The sequence below is a fragment of the Brachypodium distachyon genome, chromosome 4, assembly GCF_000005505.3.
Source record: "Brachypodium distachyon strain Bd21 chromosome 4, Brachypodium_distachyon_v3.0, whole genome shotgun sequence".
NCBI classification, from domain to species: domain Eukaryota; kingdom Viridiplantae; phylum Streptophyta; class Magnoliopsida; order Poales; family Poaceae; genus Brachypodium; species Brachypodium distachyon.
In genome coordinates, this window is record NC_016134.3 from 23,746,906 (window position 1) to 23,773,016 (window position 26,111).

The following is a 26,111-nucleotide window of genomic DNA, read 5'->3' on the forward strand; positions in this document are numbered from 1 at the left end:
TTGTGGCAATGGCTAGAAGACGTTGTTGTAGCAGGGCGCCCGGATGGCCAGATCCTGCACCGCCTATGGTAGTGCTTGCACCTGCACGCGTAGCACCGCAGCGAAGCAGCTGGGCAGGAGGAGAGAGGGCGGAAGTAGCAAACAGAGGGAGAGAAGAAAGACCGAGCCTACCCGAACCCCATCTTGCCGAACTCGTGGCGAGCAGCGTCAGCGTCGAGCTTCATGTCCATTGGTGGGCGGCCTTCTTGTCTCGGCTCGGCTTCGAGATCTGGCTACCTGCTATACGCGCACAGAACGGAGCGCGCTGTAGTTGCCCCTGGTAGGGAGGAGCCGGCCGTCGGCGCTGTGCTCCAGATCGACTCCTCGTGCGTGCACCTCCTATCACAAGATCTACGTTACAACGGCTATGGTTCATGGTTGTGTAGGGGATTCGACTTTGGGATGGAGCGGGCAAAAATTCGACTTGGGATGGAGCGCCAGGAGCGAGCGGAGGAGCTAGCAGAGACGGCGGACGAAGGCGAGGAACCCTAGAGAGAGCGATTGGGGAGGGCGCCGTTCTGTTTTTTCTTTTGTGCGTACGACTGGTGAGGGGTGGACGAAGGTCCCGGTCGGGGTGGACGACAGAGGCGACGGCAACCCTAGCAGGGGTCCGGGACTCGGGGTCGGGCCGAAGGACGACGTCAGGGTGGGGAACGAACGAGGCGATGGGGCGAGGCGTTGGACATAGCGGGGTGGGGCCACGCGAGGGGAAATATGTAAAGTTGGACAGGCGACGGTGAAGAAAACGGTCCGTAATTTTTAGATAGGTATAGAAAACTCAAATCCGTCGAATCTAAGCCAGTTTGGCACCACTTGTTACCAGTGTCATCACTTTGACATAGTCAAGAATTCCATGTTAGTGTTTTGCCATATCAGCTCGGACCAGTGTTAAGGGCATGAGATTGTCATAACCATGCCACCAAGCCTGACAATGCGCGCAATTTTTTTACATGCGCCCAGGCGACCCTCGTGGCGACTCCGCCCTGCGGCCGCAGCCGCCGGTCGCTAAGCCCCGCCTCGCCTGCCCTTCCCCGTCTCCCGGCCAGCCCTGCCCGCTCCACCCTCAGATCCGCCCAGATCCACCTCCCCCAGCCCTTATCGTGCTCTCCGTTGGCCCTCCAGCCCGCTGGTTGCTGCTCAAATCTTGATCCCGATTCGGCAGAGAAGCTTGATTGGGGTTCTTTCGGTGACGAGGATGACTCCTTGACCCCGGATTCGGCTTCTCCCCGTAGGTCTGTGCTCCCCTGTGGCTCCTCCGCAATTCCTGGTGCGCGATTCCCAGGCCGGCTCGCCGTTGGTGTCCCCCCGCCTGACGTCGCCTCCATCCGCGCTGCCCTCTTGTCCGGTTATGCAGCCGATGCCACTGGTGGCCGTTGCTGCTCTGGAGGACACGGTCGCTAAGCACAGTTGGATTGAGGACCGTGGGGGACGTCGTCCGCATCAGGTCCTGTCGTCTCCTTCTGCTCCAAGGGAGAGATCTGGCAACAGGCTCGCCTTCCTGCAGAAGCTGCGTGGCAGGTGCTTTCGGTGCCTGGCTCAGGACCATTTTGTCTCAGCCTGTCGTGACCCTGTTCGATGTCTTTCTTGTCTCTGTTCGGGTCATCAACAACGAGACTGCCGCCGGCACCTTCCAGCTCGCCAGGACTCTCGTCGCCCTTCTCCGCCGGATTGCCTGATGCCTCGCTCGTGGGCCTCTGTTGTTGCGCCTTCTGCCATGCCTGAGAAGCTGCTTGTTCCTGAGGTGTTGGTCGAGCCTGCTGCTTCTGGCGGCGGCGATTGAGGTTGCGCTGAAGTCCATTATCCCTGCACAAGCTGAGCTGCTGCATGTCGAGCTGCATAGGATGGCGACCGTTTGCTTGGAGGATACTTTCCAGCCCATGCGGATATCGCCACCTCCATGCAGAGTTTGGTCTTGCAATTGGGAACTCTTCTGGTGCGGTCTGAGGTCACTCTTGGGAGGCTCGCCCATGTGCCTTTTGTACAGGTGGAGACTACCACTGCCGCGGCTACTTCAGAGGCTTCTCCAACTATGCTCGACCTGCCGAAGGAGCTTGCTGTCGACTTCACTGACGAGGGGGCAGATTGTCTTTTTTGGCCCATGCTCTCCTCGTTTTCGGGCTTCTGATGAGGTTGATGTTCCAGTGGCACAACCTGCCGAGTTGGTCCTTGATCTGAATCCATGCTCCCTGGGATCTGATGTCCAGTGTTCTCCAACTGTTACGCTGTCATGTGCTGAGATCATCCCTCCCGTGGAGATGCCTTGCCTGCTTGAGGAAATGCCGCGTCGCGGGGGGCACCCAATCTCCTCCCCTAAGGTCAAGAAGAATGGTGGTTTCAATGTGGCACACATGATGAAGGCTTTTGGTGCACCTTATGAGAATCCAATGGATGTTGCGGCATTGCCTACCACGGTAGCGGATTTCATCAACAAGTTTACTTGCAAGCCCCAATGTTCTATGCTCGGCACCCCCATGCCTTAGCAGGTCAAGGCGATTGCTACACCTCGTGTCGTGCGGTGTAGCGGCGGCTGGTCAAGAAAAACAAAGGTTGCACTATTCCGGTGGCCAAGCGGGCTGAGATTAGGCTTGCAGAGGCTTTTGGAGAATTGCCAAATGGGAAGGAAACAAAGGATGACCCTGAGGAGAGCGCAAAGCAAAGGATGAATGCATACTTGGAGATGTACAAGAAGCCGCTCACGCCAAGGCGATCGAGGCGATTCGTGTCTTGGCTGGCATCAGCGGAAAGGCACAAGTGGACCTCGCTGCGCTTGGGCTCACTTGTGATGATCTATCGACGTTTTCTCACGAGGTTAATGTATAAGCTTGTGACTCCTGACAGTTGTTGTAGAAGTCTCGTTGGTTGTGGACCATTGTCGTCGCCAAGGGTCAGCATTATTCGGTTGGAGAGTCGTCGACACAAGGAGCATTTCAAGGGTGGAGTGGATCGTGCAGGTTGTTTTTGAGATGCACCTTGTAGTGAACTTGGGTTTGGGTGCTCTTTCCGGATCAGATGATGTTCCTTACGTTGTTTTTTCTAGTTTCTTTCTAGACCCTCTGAACCCTACCTCCAAGCTCTAGTGTTTCTTTTACGTGTTTTCCCTCTGTTCGGTTTTCGGCCCAGTTTCCCTTATAAACCGGGCCATTTCTTCCGCGGTCGAATTCTTTTCGACCGTTCTTTGGCAATAAATAACCCGTTGAAGGTTGTTTCGTCAAAAAAAGTGTTAAGGGCATGCCATGGAGAAAACTACCAATCCAATAATATTCTCAATGAGTTCAACAATAAAACCAAGACATCGGTGATAGAAGGAGGCCTGTGAGAGATTACCTTATCTCAAATATCGATTGTTGGAAAGCCACTTGTGATAATTATCAGGACCAGATTTTATGAAGAACCATACAAGATGCATCCTTGCCTTGGGACTTAGCTTGCCCTTTATTAGTGAAAAATTCTCTGATACCTGATAGTTGTGTCTAATTATGTTATATATTGCCCTAGAAGAATCTCAAGTTCAACACGAGACTATATCTGTGGTCAAACTTTTTGTCGACGAGCATTGCCCAAATCCGTAGCCATTTGCATCCAATATTTGGATGGTCTCAAGTTTATACAAGTGGAACCTGATGGAATTAAATACATGGAAAAGAAATCTATGCATTCCGATAAACTTAAAAGAATAAAATGTTCAGCACTTTTGCTATCATGATTTCTGAACCTCTCTTTATCAAATTAAAGCAGTCATACTTATTATTTTCAATTGCAACACAGATGTTCACGAAAACTCATATAAATAAATGTCCACCTGGCGGGAGAGCTAGCTTCGCAAACTTGATTATTATATTTAATAAGAAGGCAAGGAAGACACATATATTTCAATACAAGTACATTTTTGTGATACATAAAGGTAGCATAGTGGTTTGTAAACCACCATCGTCCATTGGTATGCTATCTAATTCCACGTATTCTTTCACGACATCGCAGGACACACTTCCTTGCGATGAGATGAACTTATTGAATATGTTTGTACAAACTGTAGATAACAATGAAGTAAACATCAGCTGCATGTAACAGAAGCCCAGTCAATATAGGTTGATCTTGCCTTTTCAATCCTTCAGCCAAATTGCCATCTCATTCGCAAATCTCTTCATTGCTGGTTTAGGCAGTAGGAGAGATACCGTAGTTGAGTCCTCACCATTTTCATTCTTGCAGCTTGTATGATAACTTATTAGCTTTGAAGTGAAATCACCAACAAGGGGTGTGCCACCAGCGACCAACTCGGCCATCCCAAGCTTCAATGCATTTCCTGCAACCCATTTTGTATCACTAATCTCGTATGTCCTATCCATGCAGAAAGGAGGTTGCTGCTGCCATAATGCCGTCAAATCCACCATTGATTTCATGCAATCCTCCGTTGTTTCCAACTTAGCTTTGCGCATGAGCTCAAGTATATGTGCGAGTGGCTTTTTCGTCAACTCATCGACGGTGGCTTCTACCATGGGAGAGATATGTGCATTTCCATAGAAACCCCGTGGGACCAAGGTGTCACCAGTTATACTTCTTCTCCCACGTGCATTTAGAGTAAACATAACCCTCACTTTATGGCTAGACTCGTAGCCTAGTGCAATTGTGCGGCACCGCCACATGACGGCGGTTATCAACTCAAATGTTGTGGTATACTGGGCAAGGTGGCTTGGGACATGCTTTCGTAGTATTTCTATATCTTTTGGACCAAAGAAGAAATATTGCACAATCGTGTTTTCTGGTGGAGTTGACAACATGACGTCTTCTCCAGCATGATCTAAGCCAAGAAGGAACGGCTTATATGCTGGATAGATATGTGAGAGGGATGGTGGGACACGTGCTGTGAAGAGATCTCTTTTCCACACAGGCAAAGTGGTTGGGACAAGTTTACCGGACGCGAAGTCGGCTATGCATTTGATAAACTGGAGAAGGCCAAAGCCATCGGCAATGCAATGGCATATGTGAATCCCGATAGCAAATCCCCCACATTTGAGTTGTGTCACCTGGGAACACATAAAGATTAAGTTATAATGGTTACAAGCTAAGTCATATAAAATTTGCTTTATTCATCCTCCTTTATCACAGTTGTCATAGGATCTCATTTTGGCATAAATTGAGCATGTTCATATACTAGAAGACATCTGTGGCGGAGATATTCTTGAGAGACACAGTCATACACAACCGACAAGATCACTTATCCAATATTCAATTTCTATGCTAACATAGCGTTGTGAAATTGAGATGATATTGGCACATAATGAAATGAAAACAATGAAATGCAGTTAGTTGAAAAGCATGCATTACCTGCATGAACAGCAGAGGCTTATCGATAACATCTGTAGTGTCGCCGACGACATCCGCCATGAACTCTTCGACGCAAGGATACGGCGGCAGCAGCGGCTCGCCGAGGTCCACCAGCCGAACATCGGCAGCCGCCTCCACAAACACCACGCCTTCCCCCGTGCAGTCCACTGCCAGCTTGTTTCCGCCGCCGGGGAGCTTTCGCAGGCGGCCGGCTATCGGGTAGTAGTGCACCAGCGCCCCAGCAATGGCCGCTTTGATGCCTTTGGCCATGTTGTTGTTGTTGGCCTTTCCTGCAGGGCGAGGAGGAGCGCGGAAGAAGCCGACGATGGACTCGTAGAAGCGCAGCGTCCACTGGTCGTCAAGGTCCGAGAGGTTCTTCGTGTCGTGGGGTGTCGGCATTGCCGGGCACACTAGCTGGGGCTCGCTCCGGCGTGCCGTGAAGGTCACCATTGTCGGAGTTGAATCTGAAGTGTCGTGAAGGACTGAAGGTGTAAGTAGTGCAGGCTCTTTGGTGCCGTGTGGTGAAGGACTGAAGGTGTAGTAGATTGCTCTCGTTGTCGTTGGTGCAGTGTGGTTTGGGATGAGATGAAATGATGTGTGTGTGTCCGTTTTATAGGCAGCACCTGCTGGTCTTCGAGACGCCAAGGAGGGAAAATCTGTTAAACTATGTGCGACTACCTTAGGACTAGGTCTAGGAGTCCAGATACTGAAGCAAGCTATCTATCCGGCCGAAACAAAGAATATTAACGGTGGGCTACCATGTTCTGACTCTTTCTTGGTCTTTCGATCAAGGTGGGAAGTCCGAGGAGAAGTCACGGGGCATATTCAAAGCCGATGTAAATTTCCCCGTAAAAAACGTATGCAGTGTAAATTGCCTCAACAAAATCCTAAAAATGCCTCAAAATGTTTTTCAATGCAGTAAGAAAGTGTTGGAACGAGTAGGAAAGAACTTTTGAGGCACGTTTTAAGGCGACTCAAGGAAAGCCAAAAATTCAAATTTGAGGCATTTTGAAAAATGCGGTTAAAAATTTGTAGGCAGGTCATAAAAATTGACTCAAACTACAGAGTAAATAACACATAACTATATCTTATTTTTGGACATTTGTTATAAAAAACATTATTTTAAAATCTTATCACTTAATCACAACTATTCTACTAATCAATTTGAGAAACCCATAATTTAACAATCAAGCATGTTAACCGTAGATCTGACTGGTGTGGCCTACACGTCAGTCTCTTTAGAAGAAATTTCAAAATAACTAGTTGCAGCTAGAATTTAAAAATTTGTAGGCAGCTCATCTTCAACTAGTTCATCATCATCCAACATCGTTCCACAACATACATTTCACCTACAACCTAAACATTAACCTAGCACAACCCTAAAAGAAGGTCCGAGCTCCTTTGCGGAGCCTTCAGACTCGGATGTGGCGTCGCCGGCGAGCTTGCCGGCTCACTCGAAGTCGCTATTCATCGATCTTTCGGGACGCTCGTCGACGGTTAGGAAAGTGGCCCTCGACTCGCCGAGGTTTTCCTGATGAAGCGTGCCTTCTCGTTGTAGGAGTCGTTCATCAGAGTCTGAGGCGACACATGGGCGGCGGCAGGCGGTGGACCGGAAGCTCTCCTCGTTGGCAGCAATCTGCATCTCCATTAGGCGACTGTAGGTGTGGCCTGCTCCAGCCCAATGCTGAGGTCGGCCTACCGGCTCCGGGCAAGGGCACCGTGCTTCCAGGCCTCCTCCATGTCAGTTGCGTCCCCCCCCCCCCCCCCCCCCCACCGTGTGGCAAGGTGAAAAGACCTCCGAGGGGCGGTGATTTATCAACGGCGACGATGGAATTGGACTTCACGGTGCGGGGGAGACAGATTTAGGGTGACTAGTGAAAAATTTATGGCTATACTATTTAAAGAAATTTATTCGGCACAGTTTTTCTGCCAACACACATATCTTACGTACCGAAACGATATAAAGGATCAACTAAAGACGAGGTGCGGGCTAGACGTGAAAAGCAGTTGTCACCCTTGCCGCGCCAGACTTTAGGGTTTGCAGAGTGGCATGGGGCCACGGCCTAGCGCGGGCTGCAGTGCTGCACGCGGACGGCCCAGTTCAGAGTCTGCTCTTGGTCTCTTGAAGGATCAATTGATCGGCAGACAGGGCTGCAAAAGTGTGATCCTTTGACACTTCATAGTTCAACCAGATAAGCTAAAATTTTAAAATGAAACAATTTTTTAAAAAACTAGTTAGCTAAGAAGAATTAAATGTACCTTCCTAAGGGCAACGTGGCACCTCTATCGGCAGGACGTCAGAGTGGTTCAAAAAAATGAAAATGGCAGAACGTCAGAATCGGCCAACCGGAAGTAGCATGGACCACCCACCTGTGAGCGAGCTTACTATACTCTGTTATATTCAGTGACTACCTAGGAGGCCAACTACTGAAGCAGCTATCCAGCACAAAGATAATTGGCGGTCTCGGCTACCATGTTCTGACTCTTTCTGGTCGTTAATTCAAGGTGAAAAATCCGAGGACAAGACACTACAAGCTCCCAAAGAAATGGTTTGTCCTACGCTTCAGTTTCTACTGAACAATTGACACATACTCTCCTACCAAATTGAAACAGTCGTTACTGTCGTCTTCAAGCACGGCGGCGGCTTCCGAGTCAATTGTGTACTACAATCTACAGGCATGGCTTCGCTGGCTCCTCTGCCATGCTCACGGAAGCACAGGCCGGAAAATTCAGAGGTACTTTCTTCTTTCCTAAATAAAATATTCTAACTTTTTTCTAAGTGAAAATTTTAAACTTTGACTACTTTTTAAATAATCTGCCAATATCTACAACTATAAATTACTTCTATTAAATCTACCGTGATGTATATTTTATAGAACTTTACTATTTTTTCAATACATTTGGTCAAACTTTATTTTGTCTTGGAATAAATGTATGATTTTTTTATATATTTATTAACAGATGTAATAATAACAAAGCATGGAGGACGTCTGCATGTACCCTTGGTATGGTCTCCTGGCCATCGGACTGACCCGGCACAGCCTGGGTACGAGGAGGTGACGGCCCGGCACGGGTCAGCACGTGATGGATCCGTGCCGTGCCGTGCCGGTTTGGCCCACAGGCCTCATATGAGGAAAAAAGGCTCGACACGTGGTCATTTCGTGCTTGGCCCGGCGGCACAGAAGCCCGAAGGCCCGAGGAGGGCACGGTCAGGTTGGAATCGGCCCGTCAGGTTGTTTTGGTCCGTTCAGGACTCTGCTGGCCCGTTTCTGTGCGCGCTGGCGAATCTAGAGCCGGAAGAACGTGTTCGTGCCTCTGTGGTGTACTGGTGTTTCGTCCGTTGGCCCTTTTTTGGTTGCGCGGACCGCTACTGGCCTAGGATGCCGAAAATCTGGATCGTGCTTTCCGTGCCGCTAGCGCTGCTCGTTACTGAAATCGTGCCTTCGGGCCGCTCGTCCCCTTTTTTCGTGCCGAGCCGTATCGGGCGATTTGGTGCCGGTCGTGCCGTGCCGTGCTCATCCTGAATTTTGCCGTGTCGTGTCAGCCCACGGGCCGCATCTCAGGAAAAAGCCTGACACGAGATGCACTTCGTGCCTGGCCCGTGCCGTGCCGTTCTGTGGGCCGTGCTTTTTCTCCGTGCCTCGGGCCAGCTAGAGAAAACTTGGCCCGATGGCCAGGATTATCTGCATGCATGCGCCTTATGAGACGGAACAAATTTACGGCCACGTTACACATGGCTACCAAATGGTATTTTGGTGAGGATGAACCAAATGCATGGCATGCGCGCATAGGATTCTCAGCTGGGACTTCACTACGGCCAACCTAATGGTATTTTGTCCAGTACCGGCAGTCCGGCATGGGAGTGCATCATCGTCTAAGGTCACTAGTGGATACCCCACGTTGTTCCGGGCCTCAAAAGCAATGCATTTGTCCTATGTGAAAGAAAAATGGATTGTAATAAATCAAAATAAACAATATAGAAGTATTGAAACTCATGATATCATTGACTAAAGAGATAACGTAAATGGTCTCTTTGGTATACAAATTTGTTTATCTTGGAGACTAATTTCCCGTATCACTAAAAAACAAAATATTTAGGTTGAACTAACTGTTGCTGTTGTTGTTGCTCTGAGTTTCATAAGAATAATTTGCAAATGCGACATCCAAGTTTTCATCTAATCAATGTTGACAAATAGAATGATCACCTGGCATTTGGTTTGAGATGTGAGCACAAGAAGACATGGTTTAAAAAGTTAGATACACGGACGGTGATCTCACTACTACAAAAAGGCTCATCAGTAACGGTCTAAAAACATCATCAGTAACGGGCAGGACGACCGTCACTAACTTCCTGTTACTGATGAGGGTCATCATCAGTAACGGTCGCTCCAACCGTTACAGATGATGCCATCATCAGTGGCGGTCACATATTACACCCGACACTGATGTGGTTTTGCCAAAATAAAAAAAAAGCACGGCCTCCCAGCCGGCCCGCACCTGAACCAGCGGCAATACAAAACAATACACAAATACATCCACAGTGCAATATATCCACAACACACAAATCCATCACGATCAACAAATCCCGAATTCCATCCACAATCAACCTGCCGCAGCCCGCATTACAGAAATTACAGATTTAAATTCTTCAGAGAAACCAAAATCATTACAGAAATTACACACAAATTGGTCCATCCATTGCAGCAGCAAATTTAAACAGTGGCATAATCAATCCCATCAAGAAACCAAACCAAAACGAAAACCATTACATAGAAATTTAGAGGGTGGGAGACGATGCCGAAGAGCTCCTCCATGGCAGCAGCGGCATCAAGTTCAGCGTCTTCGGCTGGCACCGGCAGAGGAGGTGCCACCCTCCTCATCTCCATGGGCCATCTGCAGGAATAAGAGAAGGAGGGAAACCGAGAGAGAGAGAGAGAGAGAGAGAGAGAGAGAGAACCTGCGGTAGGGCCCGGATCCGCAGCAGTGGGGCCGACGAAGGCCAGATCCGTCCGGGATCCATGGCCACAGGAGAAGAGGTGGCCGCGGGGGACCTCGGGAGGAGGAGGCGGGCGGAGGCGGGGCTGGGGTTGACTAGATCCGGTGACGTAGAGGTCGGGGACGGTGGCCACGGGTAGGTGGCGACCGGATCCACGGCGTCCTGCGGGGTGGAGAAGACGGAGAGGGGCGGCGGTGGGGAGGGAGGAAGGCGCTGCTGCATCTTGCGAGGGAAGGGAGGAGGAAAGAAGGGAGAGGGGTGCCATCAGAGGAGAGGAGCAGTGGGGAGGGGCTCAAGGGGGCTTCGATGGAGAAGGAGAGGGAGAGAGGGCTCGTGGGGTAGATGAGACCGAGGGGGCGAGAGGAGATTGGGAGAGGATCGGGTGGAGGAGAGGGAGAAGAAAGACAGGTGGGCCAGTCGATCCGTGCGTGCGCTGCTCCACCAATAGGGTGCAAGTACCCGGATCGTGTGCTAGTTTGGCACATAATTTTCCCAATCTTCAAAGGTCTCCAGGGCTCATCAGTGGCGGGCCTTGATATTGAGCCCGCCACTGATGTGTGCTTTTCTGAATTTTGTTATTTTTCATATTGAACCATGAGTGACGGGCGTACCGCGCCCGTCACTGATGAGGGGTTATCAGTGACGGGTGTGAACGCGACCGTCACTGATGTTGGTCATCAGTGACGGGCACGAAAGGCCCGTCACTGATGTCTCATCACATATGAACTGTTTTGTAGTAGTGTTTACTATCCCTCATCTTTTGAATTACATCCGAAGATTTCTTATGAGCTTTCCATGCAGAATGATGAGAGTAGAGAGATATAATTTGGTGAATTGGGTGACGTTTGAGGTAAAATGTTATGATGAGTGTGCCTTGAGATAAGGCTTGCAAACATCAAATAAATCTTAGTGGTAATCAACTTAATGATGTGAACACTTTGCATATGTTGAGCTTGCAAACATTATTAAATAAATCTTAGTGGAAATCAACTTGATGAGATGGCACTTTGCATTTGAGCTTAGTGGAAATCAACTTGATGATGTGGACACTTTGCATATTGAGCTTGCAAACATTAAATGACTCTCACGAGGATCAACTTTATAGATACTATAAATTTGCTATTACTTTCTTTTGTAAATATAAAGTGTTTTAGCTTTGCCATAAGTCAAAATTTTAAAGTCCAATCAAAACACTACTACAAATCGGTCTATATCTCACGGCTCATCAGTAACGGGTCGGGCGCGACCGTTAGTGATGAACAACATCATTGTCGGTCGCGGTCCTGACCGTCACTGATGAACAGACGAGGGTCTGCCCGTCCCCGCCCAGCCATACATCAGTGACGGTCGCGCGAGGTGACCGCCACTGATGTACCATCATTCCCCGCGAGAGTCATCAGTGGCGGTCGTTGAATGGTCGACCGTTAGTGATGAGTGGTACATCACTAACGGTCGCCCGAAAGGGCCCACCACTAATGCCCAGAGCATATCAGTAACAGTCTCATTTGTCCCGACCGACACTGATGACTCTCGCGGTTTAAATACGATGGACATAGCCACGGCTGGTTGTGCTGCGCATCGTCACTGACCAGCTACGGCCACTTCCGCGTCCTGCGCCGGCGAAGCCATGCCGAAATCGACGACGGCGACCGAGCCCAGCTGCAGGTATGAGCTCCTTCCTCCTCTCCCTTCTTCCTATCTCCCCCGGCCAGCCCCATATCTAGATCCGTCCGCCGTCCGCCGGTGAGCTCCATTTTTGGAGCCCCGAGCTTCCTTCTCCCTTGCGAGCTCTCTCTCCCTCCTGATCTTTCTCTCCGGCCTCCAATTTCTCTTCGAATGTCCCAATTTCAAATTTTTAGTTAGCCCCTTAACCTCAGTTAATTAACCCCTTAATCCCTTGTTAATTATTAGGCTCACTATTTTGCTTTGTGTTTTTTCTTGTGTATTGTGTTGTAGATCGAATGACCGTTCTTGGATGTACGCCACGGAAAGAATCAATGCTCGATGGATAACCGAATGGACGGTCTTTTTTGGAGTCGCCAAAGGTGATATGGAAAGAAAAGGTCTTGTGATGATGTGTTGTCCATGTCGCAAATGTGGAAACACATGCATGATGAAGCCTGAAGATGTTCAGATGCACGTGCTGGCATCGGGTTTTGTGGAAGGTTACTCACGCTGGACTTGTCACGGGGAGGATGCAGTTGATGTCGGTAGCGGTAGCGAAGATGATCATGTCCTGCAGTATGGTCTGGCGAATGATTCTGAGGAAGAAATAAGGGTCGATGAGGAGACTAATATGGAAGGTGAAGGATCTCCACGTGGCAGGATTGCCGAAATGCTAGATGACCCGTACCTACAGGACCAGCTGGGGGACCCCGAAGATGAGGCAGAGTGTACTAAGTTCAAAAATTTGTTGGAGGATGCAAACATACCCTTGTATGATGGAGCTGGCGAAGAAAACAACGTGCTCGAAGTAACGCTCGAACTTTTGAGGCTGAAGGCAGCATCATGCTGTTCAGACAAGAGCTTCGCAGAAGATAGATGCCAACATTTGGAATAGTTTGACCTTGAGCTTTATTGATTGTCATGGAAAAGTTAAGACGAATTGGAAACTGTTTTCTTTTGAACCTGAAAGGAAGCACATCATCTTCTGAAAGGTATAGAGGAATTCTAGGAAGGAACGCACGCTTTCCAGCATGCTACCTGCCAATTATTTCTGCATCAATAGCATTATCTTGAAATGCCCTTACGATAAGCCTTGTTCCATTGCACAACCCATTAGAAGGATCCAAATTTTGAATTAAGATCACAGGACAATTGATTTTCAATCTAAGAGCATGTGGAGGCAGACTATTAGGTGTCAACGAATTAAGGAATTCGGGTGGGTACTGGTTCTGTGTATCATCCACTGCTGAATCAAAGCTGTAATAAACGTTTTCTTTTCCAGGAAACCTGTCTATAAGCATGCCATTTAACTCGTCCACATATTCATTTTTGGTGGAAAGAATGGCACGCTCACTAATATAAGATGGTGATCTTCCATTCTGGTCAAGTGAAGGAAAGATGTCATTGATCAACTTACTAATGGAGGCCTCTGAATTTGTGTAATCTACAACTATCTCTTCTGGTAGATGTACATAGCCTTCTCCAATTGTATTTTCTATACCATTGCCAATTGTGAGAAGAAAATCAGAGAACCATGGATCAAATTGTGCCCTCATATTTTGGTGGAGTTTTATTTGTTTTATACCTTTCCATAGATAAGATTTCTGAATAGAAGAATCTACAATCTGTGCTCTAGTGCCACGCCTCACAACAAGAAGAACCTGTCTAAAGTCCCCTCCAAACACTATCACTTTTCCTCCAAACGGTAATTTATGACCAGTAATATCTTGGAGGGTTCTGTCCAATGCCTCACCAGCTTGTCATTTTGTCATAGCAACTTCATCCCAAATGATTAAAGATGCTCTGTTAAGTAATTGTGCAGTTCCACTCTGCTTACTGAAGTTACACATGGTGTCCTCTTGAATGTTTATTGGTATCTTAAATCTGGAATGGGCGGTCCTACCACCAGCCATTATGGAAGCTGCGATGCCGGATGTGGCTATTGTGATGGCTATTAGCTTTATGTAGCACACTTTAGCTAATAAAGCTCTATAAAGATATGTCTTTCCAGTACCACCTGGACCGTCGATGAAAAATACTTTACTCTTCTTTTGTAATACATGGTCCATTATTTCATCAAAAGCAAAGCGTTGCTCATTGTTTAGAGTTTAATAGACATATCTTCAGCCAGTTCTCTCAGCTCTAAGCTTTCCATATCATCAGTACCCAAAATATCTAGAAGATCGAAGGTCTTGATGTCTTTCCCCATTGAATAGAGTAAACTTTCAATATCTCTAAGAACCATTTGCTCAATTTCTTCATTGCTTACACCCTTCTATTGATAATCATCAGCCATGGCCTCAAAGTGTTTCTCCCATAATCTACGGACATTTGTTACCTCACAAAAGACCAAAATCATGGCAAAAAGCCTTCTAAGTGCAGAAGGCATTTGAAATGTTGCAGCCTCGTTGAGACAGTCTGAAATACTACCATCAGCTTCTATAAGACACGTTCTCTGCAGCTTCTCTAAAAGCCATTAACAGTGCGTAGATCTTCAAACGATGTAGCCCCTTTGACATGATTTAGTAGTATTCTCAAGTAATAGCGCTCTCCTTCAGCTGGGTTGTGCAGCCACAAGTCTGCTAATCTGAATTTTTCGTTGACGGCATCTCCATGTTTTATGACTTTTATCCCGTACAAAATGTTCTGGAAATTCCTTATATAAGAAATTCCTTGCATAACTATCGATAGAGTTCGTTCTGAAATATTCTGTAAGCATTGTTTTTGAAGATAAGTCTTTGCGTAAAACTTCCTGTAAATCTTCAGAATCTTTATAACGGACAAGGTGCATATTTGGCAAATGAACCCGTAATTGTAGAACCGGTGGATACATCTCACTTAGGTTAAAAGAATAAATCCTTCATATTGCCTCTGGAGGTGATATAAACCTTGCATCTCTGTAATCACGAACGTCATCTATAACAACATCATCCCCTGCAACTTCAATGACAAATGAGGCACGATCATGACCTTTGTAGATATATTTAAAAAGATATTTAACTGCCTTTATGCTAGAGCAAACTTCTATATTGATATGGCAATTGTATTGCATAAGTAGGTAGGGATTGTATGGGACAACCCGCCTGTTACTCAAAACCTCACCTCTTACACGTACTCGATGACCATCATCCATGCGCCTATAGATTGGATATGAATCCTCTCCTTGGAGTGTAGTCTCTGAAAATTATCGAGGATAATGAAACCTGCAACTTCCTTTTTCCATGCAAGCATTATTTTGGTTCAAAACCCCACATGGTCCATGCATCATATGCTTAATAACTAAGGAATGAAGCACTGGGTATTTGTCTTTGTCATGAATCTCAGCTGATATTATCATATCATATTGATCGGGATTAGTTATTTTATAATTTGACTTAAGAATTATCAAGAAATGTGCATGTGGTAGACCCCTCTTCTGGAACTCTATTACATGAACATGTGCAGCAACTTCACCAAATAATTTCCTTTTAAACAGAAGATCCTTAAGGTCCTCTAATTTTGCTTTGAAGACCCTTGCTACCAAATCTGGCCGATCCTGTGGTGTCTGACCTGGCCCGAGCTCTCTTGTTATTTCTTCCCAGTGTGGGTTGCAAGTCATGGTAATGAACAAGTCTGGCTTTCCATACCTTTGAACCAAGGCCATTGCATCAAGATACCTTCGTCTCATGTCTCTTGGTCCTCCAATAAATGTTGGAGGGAGCACAATACGTTTTCCTATCATGCTTGCACGTGTCTCTCCAGCAACAATGCTATCAAGCAATCCTTGATACAGATCCGCCCGTATGAGAACCTGAGTTGATGGTTGTAGAATGAATGCCAATCTTATTGATTCAATCTTTATGTACATGTCAACAACGTATTGTTGAGTTAAACTCCCTCCGAATAATAACACATTAAACTCTCCATCTCGAATTTGTAACTTGTAGCAGTAATATTCTCTCGGTGAAACATAAACACCAGAGGTACCTACATATGAAACAATTTATTGTTAGACAGAAAAAAACATTTTAATGTTATCCCAAAAAAATATAGTAAGTTATATATGACAAATACTTGCCTTCTTCGTTGACAGCGCCTGCTTGGTCATCTACATTGGTTCTAGCATGTGCACCAGCTTTTGGTAAATTTAAGTTCCATCTGATTTCACCATTTGGGAAAAAAAGTGGATATGACAATGGATCATAGCAGCCATGGTGTGCTTTTATGTATTGCGGTCGATCTGATACACCATAAACCATGATATTCCTGTCAAAATGGCTTTGAGGATCATCCCTCAACCCATATTGCTGCTACCTGTGTTAAGCTCAATCTTATATTCATCAAGGTTTGGAACAGAACCAAGGGTTCTAAATATTTTGACATAAGGATTGCATGAGAGAATATTCGATAACTTTCAGATGAGATCTTTGTCAAGGTTAGGTGAATGACCAAACCTTTGCTGAAAATCTGCATCCGTGTCATAGAAGTATAACTGTAGATGCTTGGGGCCTTCTTCTTTTGGGACCAATTGATCAATTGTGACAAATTTGGCCTTGTGCACGAAATGTGTATACTCCACACCTATTATTGCAAAACCGTTTGTCCAGGACCACACCAAGAGAGGCAAAAGAGAAGTGAGAGTTAAAGTACCGTATGTTGTCTCGAAAGTATTTTGCGTTTGGTTCTTGACTCGTGTACAATTGTTGCAATTCACCAGGAATTGATGGTGTCACAATCTTTATTTTTCCGCTCATGCAACAAAATGTTGGTGTCTCGTGTTGGAACCTTTTTGCACTGCAATATCTGCAATTAGGTACTTGCTCCAGGAAATGACAATTACTGGGCAAATTATGATATATATGGTCATATGGATCCTCGCGTATGCCATCTATATTAGAGTTCTGTTCTTGGTATGATTCAAATTCAGAACCTGTAGATTTTTCAGTACGTTAGAAGATCAATACATAATGAAACGTTGTATGATTGATTAATAAAAAAAAATCAGTAAACGCTTACTCTGTCCACTGTAAGTAAGAAATTCGCCATCCAGGTTATCATACTCGATCTTGTCTTCACTTTGCATATTATCTGCTAATGAATCATCTGTTTACATAGTCATATATAAACTGTTGAGACAATGCGTAAGGAGACAATTAATTAAATCATTGTTATTTAATATCGAAAAATACCTTGCATGGCAGGAAAAGAATCCGTTGGCACATAAATAGTGTCCTCATGCAAGTTGTTCCTATATCCAGTTGTGTCTTGTGTAATTGTGGTACTGCAACTTGCCTCATCTGACTTTCTTCTTTTTTTATAGTCACGGCTCTCTTGTAAGAATATTTCTCCATGTTCAGATGTTTGTTCTGAGTATACATTAGTGCCATGGTGCCGCTTAAGCGTCCCTAGATTTGTAAAGTTATTGTTTGCAGCTTGATCTTCTGATGAAATTAGTGATACATATATGCCAGACGGACTGATCTTGAACCGAGTTCCACTTTTTGGATGGCATATCTTCAATTGATCAGGTGTAGATATGTCAGAACGATCACGACTTGCAGTATCATCTCGCATTAATCTTTTATAGTTACGGTTTCTTTGCAAATAGGTTTCTCTTTAGGCTGGAGTCATTTGCAGATATCTTTCCCGATCACGATAATGCTCGTTGAGAAGGAGTCATTTTTATGGCATTCTTGTCTTCAATTGGATAAAATTTCGCCTCTCCAGCAATAAGTACTATATGCACAGCACACAAACAACCAAAATTTATCATTGTTTATGTATAGTGAAAAAATGTTAACTGAAAACAATAATTGATGATTGTTCTAAATATATATGTACCTTGTTTCCCTTTTGACGATGACACGAAGATGTGGAATCAACCTTCACAACATTTGTAGTATCTCTGAAAGGATCTTGGCTTTCCATGTTCATACATATGTTCTGCAGGAAATGTCCTTGATGCAACGTGCTGAAATAAGTGTTCAAATTCTGTAGAGAAACATCAAATATTAATTTCGTGTATGTATACATAAAAAATAGAAAATGTATGCATAAGGAACCCATCAATGAAGAATGGCTTTCTCTATACCCATATGTTTCTAAACAGGAATAATTAATTTTCCTGCAGCTAAATAACAATGTCTCTTTTCATGCACTTGACTCTTCTTAAACCCATAATGATGACTTATTTGTGACAATCTATTGGGTGTCCGGAAGATAGATCAGGAATTCTCGATGGTCTAATATTTCCCCAACCTTCATTTAAAGGGTTTTTTACTTCTGTGCCCTCGGTTCCTTAGTTCTACTCAGTTTTGCCTAGGCCTTAGAACACTGCTCGCTTCTACCCTCCTCCTTTGCGCAAATGCTCGCTTTTCCCATTACGGAGCACCTCCTCACGGTCAACTCGGTCAAGCCGTTAGCTGCTGACGGGTGGGACCGGGTATAAGCCTGACGGGTGGGACCAATGCGCGCTGCTGATTGTGCGCCAGGCCAGGCTTCGGCGAGCTTGACTCTGGCCACCGCGAGGACGGCCACTGCGGCGTGGGGATCGACGCGAGCACAAGGACAAGGACCAGGACAGGGACGTGGACGCAAGGATGCGCCGCTAGGATGCTCTCGGTCGGCGTGACGGACGCTAGGATGTGCTGCTGTCGCGCGCTCACGCCGCGGACACAGCACAACATAGCCATGGAAGAAAGAACCTAGTTCATATATTCCAACAAGGGCTTACATTCACGGCATTAATTTTGAAAAAAAAAACGCCGATCGATCGCTCACTCCTCAGCTTCGTCTTCAGATTCCTCCACAGGCAGCGCAGGCCCCTCGACAGCCACCTCCACAGGCGCCTCCGCCTCCTCCATGTACGGGAGGCCATGCATCTCGCCAGCGTGGGGGAACGTGGTCGTAGTGTTGGTGTACACGTTGTACAGCGTGAATGCGATGAACTCGCATCCACACCAGTACACGTGGCCAAGGAGGTAATCAACGTCATGGCTGTTGGTGAGGTGCACCAGGAGGGCGGTTTTGACGCCGTGCTTGCGGAGCCTCTCCAAGCGGTACATTGGAGGGCCACCGGCCTCCAGGTGACTGAAGCCGGTGTTGAGGAAGTTCCTGGCCAGCGCCATCGAGCTCCGACTGCGCGACATCGCCCACACCTGGAGCGTCCGCTCCACACGCACGCCAGGTGGGAACAACGCCTCGTCAGTGAGGGGTGACGGGTTGAAGGTGAGGCCTTCGAACTCCATTGCTTGTCGTCAGTGTGGGCGTTGGGCGGCGGGTTGAAGAAGTGGAGTGGAGAGCTGTGTAGAAGAAGAATTAGAAGAATGGAGAGCTGTGTAGAAGCAGAGCCATGGCACCGTGTTAAATAGCGATGGTGATAGGGGAAGGGGAGAGGTGTTCCGGCGATCGGTGGGCTTTGAATGCGGTCGCCGGCGCAGTTTGAAATGCATGGGAAACCGGCGTACGTGGGAAGTTGGAGTGAACTGGCGTCAATAGCAGGCGTGCGCGGCGACGCGGCCCGGTGAGAGCGATCCCAGCACGTTTCCCACTCACTCTCAATAACTGTGAGATCGTCCCGTCGGTTTCCTCTCCCCACTATTCTCTCGGTCCCGTCGGCTTCCTCTCCCCACTACTACTTATGTGCGTGCCCAGTAAACCGATTCTCTCGTCTCCTCTGATCTCATCTGCATTCTTCCTCTCGCTCTCTCTCGAGCTCTACCGCTTCTCTCCACCATGTCCAAGGACAAGGAGCTAGTAGACAGTACCGAGAGCTCGGCCGGCGGTGGCCATGGGCGTGAGCTGGCCACCACTCCGCTGTCTGGCACCCGCCGACATGCGCCGGCGGCATTGTCCCATGCATTGAGCATGGACGCCGCCGCTCGTCGCAGCCGCTTGCCGCCGCCAAAGCGTGCCCGCATCGATATGGACGTCCCGTGCTCGTCCTGCGGCCGACTCCTCCTCAACGACAATGACGACGACGACAACAATGACGACAATGAGGAGGCCGAGTGTGAGATCAATCGGCCACGCCGAGCTCCTGCACACCCTCCAGCAGCGTGTGTGGGAAGCCGACCGGCGGCACATGGCTGCCGCGAAGGTGGCTTCCGTGGCGGAAGATTTCGCCAACGAGTGCGGCCGGGAGGCGGCGGAGGCGAGGAAGCGGTACGAGTTTGAGCTCGCGACGCTAAACTCGAAGAGGAGTAAACTTCTCGAGGAGCGGGGGAGGAAGAACGTCCGGGAAATCCGGGTGGAGCGCGACGCCATCTTCGACCCCAACGACGGCGACGACGCTGCATAATGTTATCCGTTATTTATCTCTAACTGCATATGTATATGTTGCTATATATATATATATATATATATATATATATATATATATATATATAATACAAAGTACTCCCGGTGTAGTTACTCCCATGTTGAATATTCTACCATATGGTAGAATATATTCTATTTTACCACTTATAATACGGAAATTACATATAGGAGGCCTTTTTTTACAACCGGGAGTAATTACCCCCAGGCATCAACCGTTCCTTGATTCTTCACGTCACTAAGCTGATCGGGTTAGTGGGTTGTGGTCTTGTGAAAGAATCCAATAGGCAGAAACTAATTGATTAAATTTTCTAGATAATTACATGCTATTACAACAACCTCCTCCTTAGCCGGATATGGAACAAAGTGCAGCTAATCCACGGATTTTGTTTGGTTTGCCTATATATACGAGACCAGAATGAGAAGGGTGGGCGGGTGGGAATGGCAGAACATTCTGCTGTCGCGCATGGATGGACGGGAGGTGAAAAGTTGATTAATCAAGCAGGTAGTAATTCTGCTGCAGATGTAAAGTAGTACCTTTTACGTAATGGTGGTAGAATATGCTTGTTTAAGGTATTATACCCTGCATGCATGGTGTGGTTCTAGTAGTATATATGCAACAGATATATACATTGATCAAATAAATGGACAAGTATATGACATGATGTGCAGGTGTTCCATTCATGATTAGTATGCTTCTCACGGGAATTGAACTATCTTGACAGTATGTCAGTAGATTAGATTGCTCTCCCGGGGGCTGCGCAGCGGTGACGAGGGAGGCGGGCGCTAGGAGAGAACCTGACGCTCTCATACCACGTTAATTTCATAGAGAGGGACAAATGATTTTCTTGTATTGACTTGAGGCCCAAAGGGTTATATATATACTACTTCCTCCTGCCCATATTAAATGATGAAATATTACATGTATTTAGACGTTTTTTAGACATAGATATATACATATTTAAGCAAATTTGATTCACTTAATATGGGACGGAGGGAGTAGTATAGCACAAACTTCCTTCTCCATGGAGTATAGTATATAGAAGGTAGTATGTAGTATATTTATAGAATAGTATGTAGTATAATACTAGATTAGAATGTAGTATGTAGTATATTAGAAGGAGAATATTAGAAGGTAGTATGTAGTATATTAGAAGGTAGAATATAGAAGGAAAGTAGAACTAATTAAATGATAGTATATATGAGTTTGTTCATGCATGCCAACTGCTCATTTGTTTGCATGCAACGTGCATATTAGCCTGTTGAGTTGATGCACGTAGCTAGCTTGACGTTATAACTCTAGCATATATACTTTATCCAAAACAAGTAATAGTTTAGATTTCTACATGATATATAGATCAAAACTGCAGTATATATTCTCCATACTACCTTCTATTATTCTACATACTACCTTCTAATATACTACAAAAGATCCATCATCTTCCGAATCATCCCAATAGCAGCTGCGTACATAGAAAAGAATATCCATCACGCCACAAGCCTGCTCGATCATCTTCTGCATAAAGAAAAAGTTGAACAAACAATTACGATGCATTAATTAGGATCCAGGTGCAGTACATGTCGGCTCTACGAACAGCGTACCAGACGTATCCTGATCGAGCATGGGATCCATGCATACGCGGTGGCAGACGGCGCACGCCGGAAAGTGTTGTCGATGTCGTCGGCGGCCGATGGCGGCGGCCGTCGTCCACGGCGGCCGCGCAAGACAAGCATGCATGCATCAAAGAAGCATCGATGTTGGCAGCGAACAGAGTAGTATGGTGTTTCCAGGTAAAAGTTCAGAGATTGATCAATGCACGTTAGAAAAAATGGATCAACAACACAAGTAGCTGCGTACATATGGATCGATCTCCAGGTCATGAGCGTCCAAGACAACCAATTCTCTTGCCGGCATAGTTTCTTCTGATCTACGGGAAAGAGAGAGGGAGGGGACGGGAGAATATGTTTGGATCCATACGGATAAGAGGCCGGCCGGCCACCAAAATCGGAACAGACCATGCTACGGATCGGGCAGAACAAAAAAAATATTATTTTCTGACAATTAATTAATTAACTTTTAGTATACCTGCCACCCGTTAAAAAGCAGGGGTAACTACTATATATATATACACACCTACAAGCTAAACACGAATCGGTTCCTGTTTAACTAAACAGGAACGATCTGAATTTCTTGCCTGCACGACTGAACTTTCCTCGCTGCGGATGTAAACTCCCCCTCGCTGCGCTATACTCTGCACGCGCACGCAGTACGGGTGGTCTGTGCGGACTGTAATTTGAAATCTGCTCTTAAACCGTACAGAATTAGCAAAAACGTTATATACGAAAAAGGTGCGCCTAGTTCATAGCTTTCCAATGCCGTATTACCTGAATCATTCCGACAAGCGGTTCAAAAACAACATAAAAATACCGCCTGTCCTTTTTAGATTGATCTGATTTCGGTATTTTTGAAATTATCTCTAAACCGTGGGGAATTCGGAGAAACATTACATATGAAAAATCTGCGGATTTTCAGTAGCTTTCCAACAGTATATCGTTTGCGCAAATCCGAAAAAGTTTGAGAAACGCGAAAAAAAATCAGTACATCATACGCGTCAACACGGCGTGAATATTCTGAACTTCCATCGATACACGGGTGAACTTCCGTTTTATAGACCGTGAACTTCCTGACGGTCTTTGAACCTCCGTCGACTGTAATATTTTGCCCGTGCCGGAGGAGGAGGTGTCTGGACGTGAATGTACTGAACTTCCCTAAATACAAGTGTGAACTTCTTATTTTATAGACCGTGAACTTTCCTGGTACAAGATTTTTGGCGAGGAAGTTTTGCGAATCCAGATTAACAAGGCTACCACACCCCTGTTTTTGCAGCGTGTCCGCTAGTGAACTTCCCAAATAAAATTTGCCAACTCTCATGAAACTAGCTAGTGAACTTCTCAGTCTAAACAAACGAAACTCCCATGAAAAGGTATCTGAACTTCTCACTCTAAACAAGTGAACTCCCATGAAAATATCTAGTGAACTTCTCAGCATGAACTTTCAATCGACCACACGAGTGAACTTCCGTTTCATAAACTGTGAACTTCCTGACGGTCTCTGAAGCTCTGCCGACTGTATTTTTTGCCCACGTTAGACAACAAGGAGGTCTACGGGCATGAACGTTCTGAACTTCCATCGATACACGAGTGAACTTCCATTTTATAGACTGTGAACTTCCTGGCAGTTTCTAAACCTCCGCCGCTTATATCTCCCTAGTTTATACCCTGTGAACTTCCTGACGGTTTCGAACAGTGGATGGTAATTCAAAATCTGCTCTTAAACCGTAAGAAATTAGCAAAAACTTTATACACGAAAACGTTGCGACTAGTTCATAGCTTTCCAACGCCGTATCATTTGCATCATTCCGACAAGTGCTTCAAAATATATCATAGAAATATCGTCCGCTGTTTTTTGTTTGGTCGTAATCTGGTGGACGGTAATTTGTAAACTGCTCTTAAACCATTAAGAATTAGCAAAAACGTTATAAACAAAAAAGTTGCGCCTGGTTCATAGCTTTCCAACGCCATATAATTACATAATTCCGACAAGCGGTTCAAAATATATCGTAGAACTACCGATTGCCTCCGCCGCCGCTCGCTCGCCTATGCCGGAGAAGAAGGTCCGCTCGCCCGCGATGGGAGGTAGCTCGCCGGTTCCGTCGCAGGCTCTCTCGCGTCGGCCTCCGCCGCCGCTCGCTCGCCCACGTGGGCGGAAGAAGGTAACGGAATTTGTTATATATATGTTATCCCTTTTTCTCTTATATATATGGGTATGGTAATGGCATAAGGTTATAGTATTTTGAATGAAACAACGTTGGTAAAGTAAGGCCGGTCACAAATTGATATTGGTCTGAATTTTTTTTTCCAATTGGCAGAATAGGCAAAACCAATAGTTTAGGTGCAAAAAGAATTCAAATGCGTTTGGACCCAGTGCATTCTAAGTTTTTTGGAATGCCAAGGCAAAACTACGACTTTATTATATTGGTTCCACATCGATTGCGAAGTTTCATTGAATTTTGAATTATGAGTCGAAAAGGCTGGAAATTCAAAAAATGCACGAAATATTGTTCCTGAACTCTAGAAAATCTGAAATTTGGAGAGAACATCAAGGATGAACACTAAATGCTATGAAAATCTTCTTGGAAGAGAATTGTGAATCTAAGTGCTGATTGAGGTAACAGTTCCCCAAATTTGTTTGAATTTGAAATTCAAAAAATAGGTAAACAATTTAGATTTGAACAAGCTTTGAGATAATGACATTAATAGGCATATGTGACTAGTGTGCAAAGTTTGAGTTCATTTGGAGAAAAATTTGTGATTCAATTCCAGAATTTACATTAAACTGGCCAAATAGTGGGTCTGATCAACAAAAATCAACTTTCTCAAAACAATTTGAAATTTCGTTATCTTGCATAACTTTCCATTCGGATTGCGTCTATGCTATCAGAGATCAATTTGGAGGAAGTTCAATTTCCAAGTTTCCTACAAAATTGTCCATTCCAGTGGGCTCGAAGGGCAAAAAGTCGCTCTTTCTTCCCCCCGACGAACAAAAGCAGCTCATCTTCCCGGCCGCTCTTTCTGTTGTCCATCGCGACACCGTCGCTTCTCAACTTGGCCGCTAAACCTTGCCGCCATGACCTCATAGACATGCAGAAGATGTATCCGCAAGCCGCGCATCCTCTCGTGCTGTATTCTGGCCGGAACGCGAACGGCGTTCGCGCCGTCCAGAGCACGCTTGCGCGCCGCTGCTTTGCGCCGTTACGGCCAGCGTCCTCCACGAGCCTCGTCACCTTGCCCAAGAGAACCACATCGGCTCGAGAATCCTTCCTGCAGAAGTAATCGACCCGAGGTGCCTCCAATCGTTGCGTCACCATCTTCTTTCTCAGCTCCTACCGGTTGCTGCCGCCGAGCGGATCTCCTTCTCCGGCGACCTCCGGACTCGACCGCCGCATCCCTCAGCTCGACCTGATCACTCTGAACCTTCTGGTGATTCTCATCGAGCCTCACGTGGTCCGAGTCATCTCCGCGTCGCTGCTCCTCTCTGCCTGCCACCCGCCGGCGTCGAGGTTCTCACGCAGTGCTCCTCCACCCCTTCCAATGCCTCCGTCAGATTCGTGATGACCTACTCATTCTTTTGCCCCTCTTTCCTGCCTCTCCCGTGCTCTGCATCGCCCCACCTCCTAGCGGAGCCCTCCGCCACCGCAGACCGCACGAGCCCACGGCCAGCAAGATTTCAGCAATCAGAAGCTCCAGCGCCACCTCAAGGTGAAGCGGCCTTGCGCCTGCTAGACACCCCACCCCCTACCTGGCCTGTGTCGCGCAGGAGAGCAACTCCAGCGACGGCAAAGCGTCGGCGAGGCAGTGGCCAGAAGCCGCCTGATTTTTCCTTCCGACGGTGGACCCACTTGCAAATTAATCATTTCTTCTACAGTCAAAGGGATCATTTTCCTGTTGCTTCAGCCTCACATGTTAGTATCTAGGTTGGCCCCACTTGGCAGGATTTAACCTGGCCCCACCCGTCAGGAGGTAACGGTCAAAGGCCTTGAACGTTAACAGGTCCGCTGTGAGGACATTTGCGAGCATTTGCCAAAGAACGAAGTGTAGAAGCGAGCAGTGTTCTAAGGCCTGGGCAAAACTGACTACAACTAAGGAAATGAGGAGACGGAAATAAAAACCCTCATTTAAAATGATTCGGGTGTTTAAAAAATGGCAAGAGTGGGTATAAATAAGTAAGCAGAAG

General features: G+C 46.5%; 1 protein-coding gene across 1 annotated transcript; it reads right to left on the bottom strand.

Moving 5' to 3' along the window:
• Window positions 1-3,855: 3,855 nt before the first annotated feature.
• On the bottom strand, window positions 3,856-5,933 carry LOC100841473 (acyl transferase 1). Its single transcript, XM_003577587.4, has 2 exons — window positions 5,362-5,933; window positions 3,856-5,060 (listed from the first exon to the last, which is right to left on the bottom strand). Exons 1-2 carry the CDS (start codon window positions 5,809-5,811, stop codon window positions 4,140-4,142), a joined length of 1,371 nt encoding a protein of 456 aa, XP_003577635.1. The 5' UTR covers window positions 5,812-5,933; the 3' UTR covers window positions 3,856-4,139.
• Between the last annotated feature and the right edge of the window lie 20,178 nt (window positions 5,934-26,111).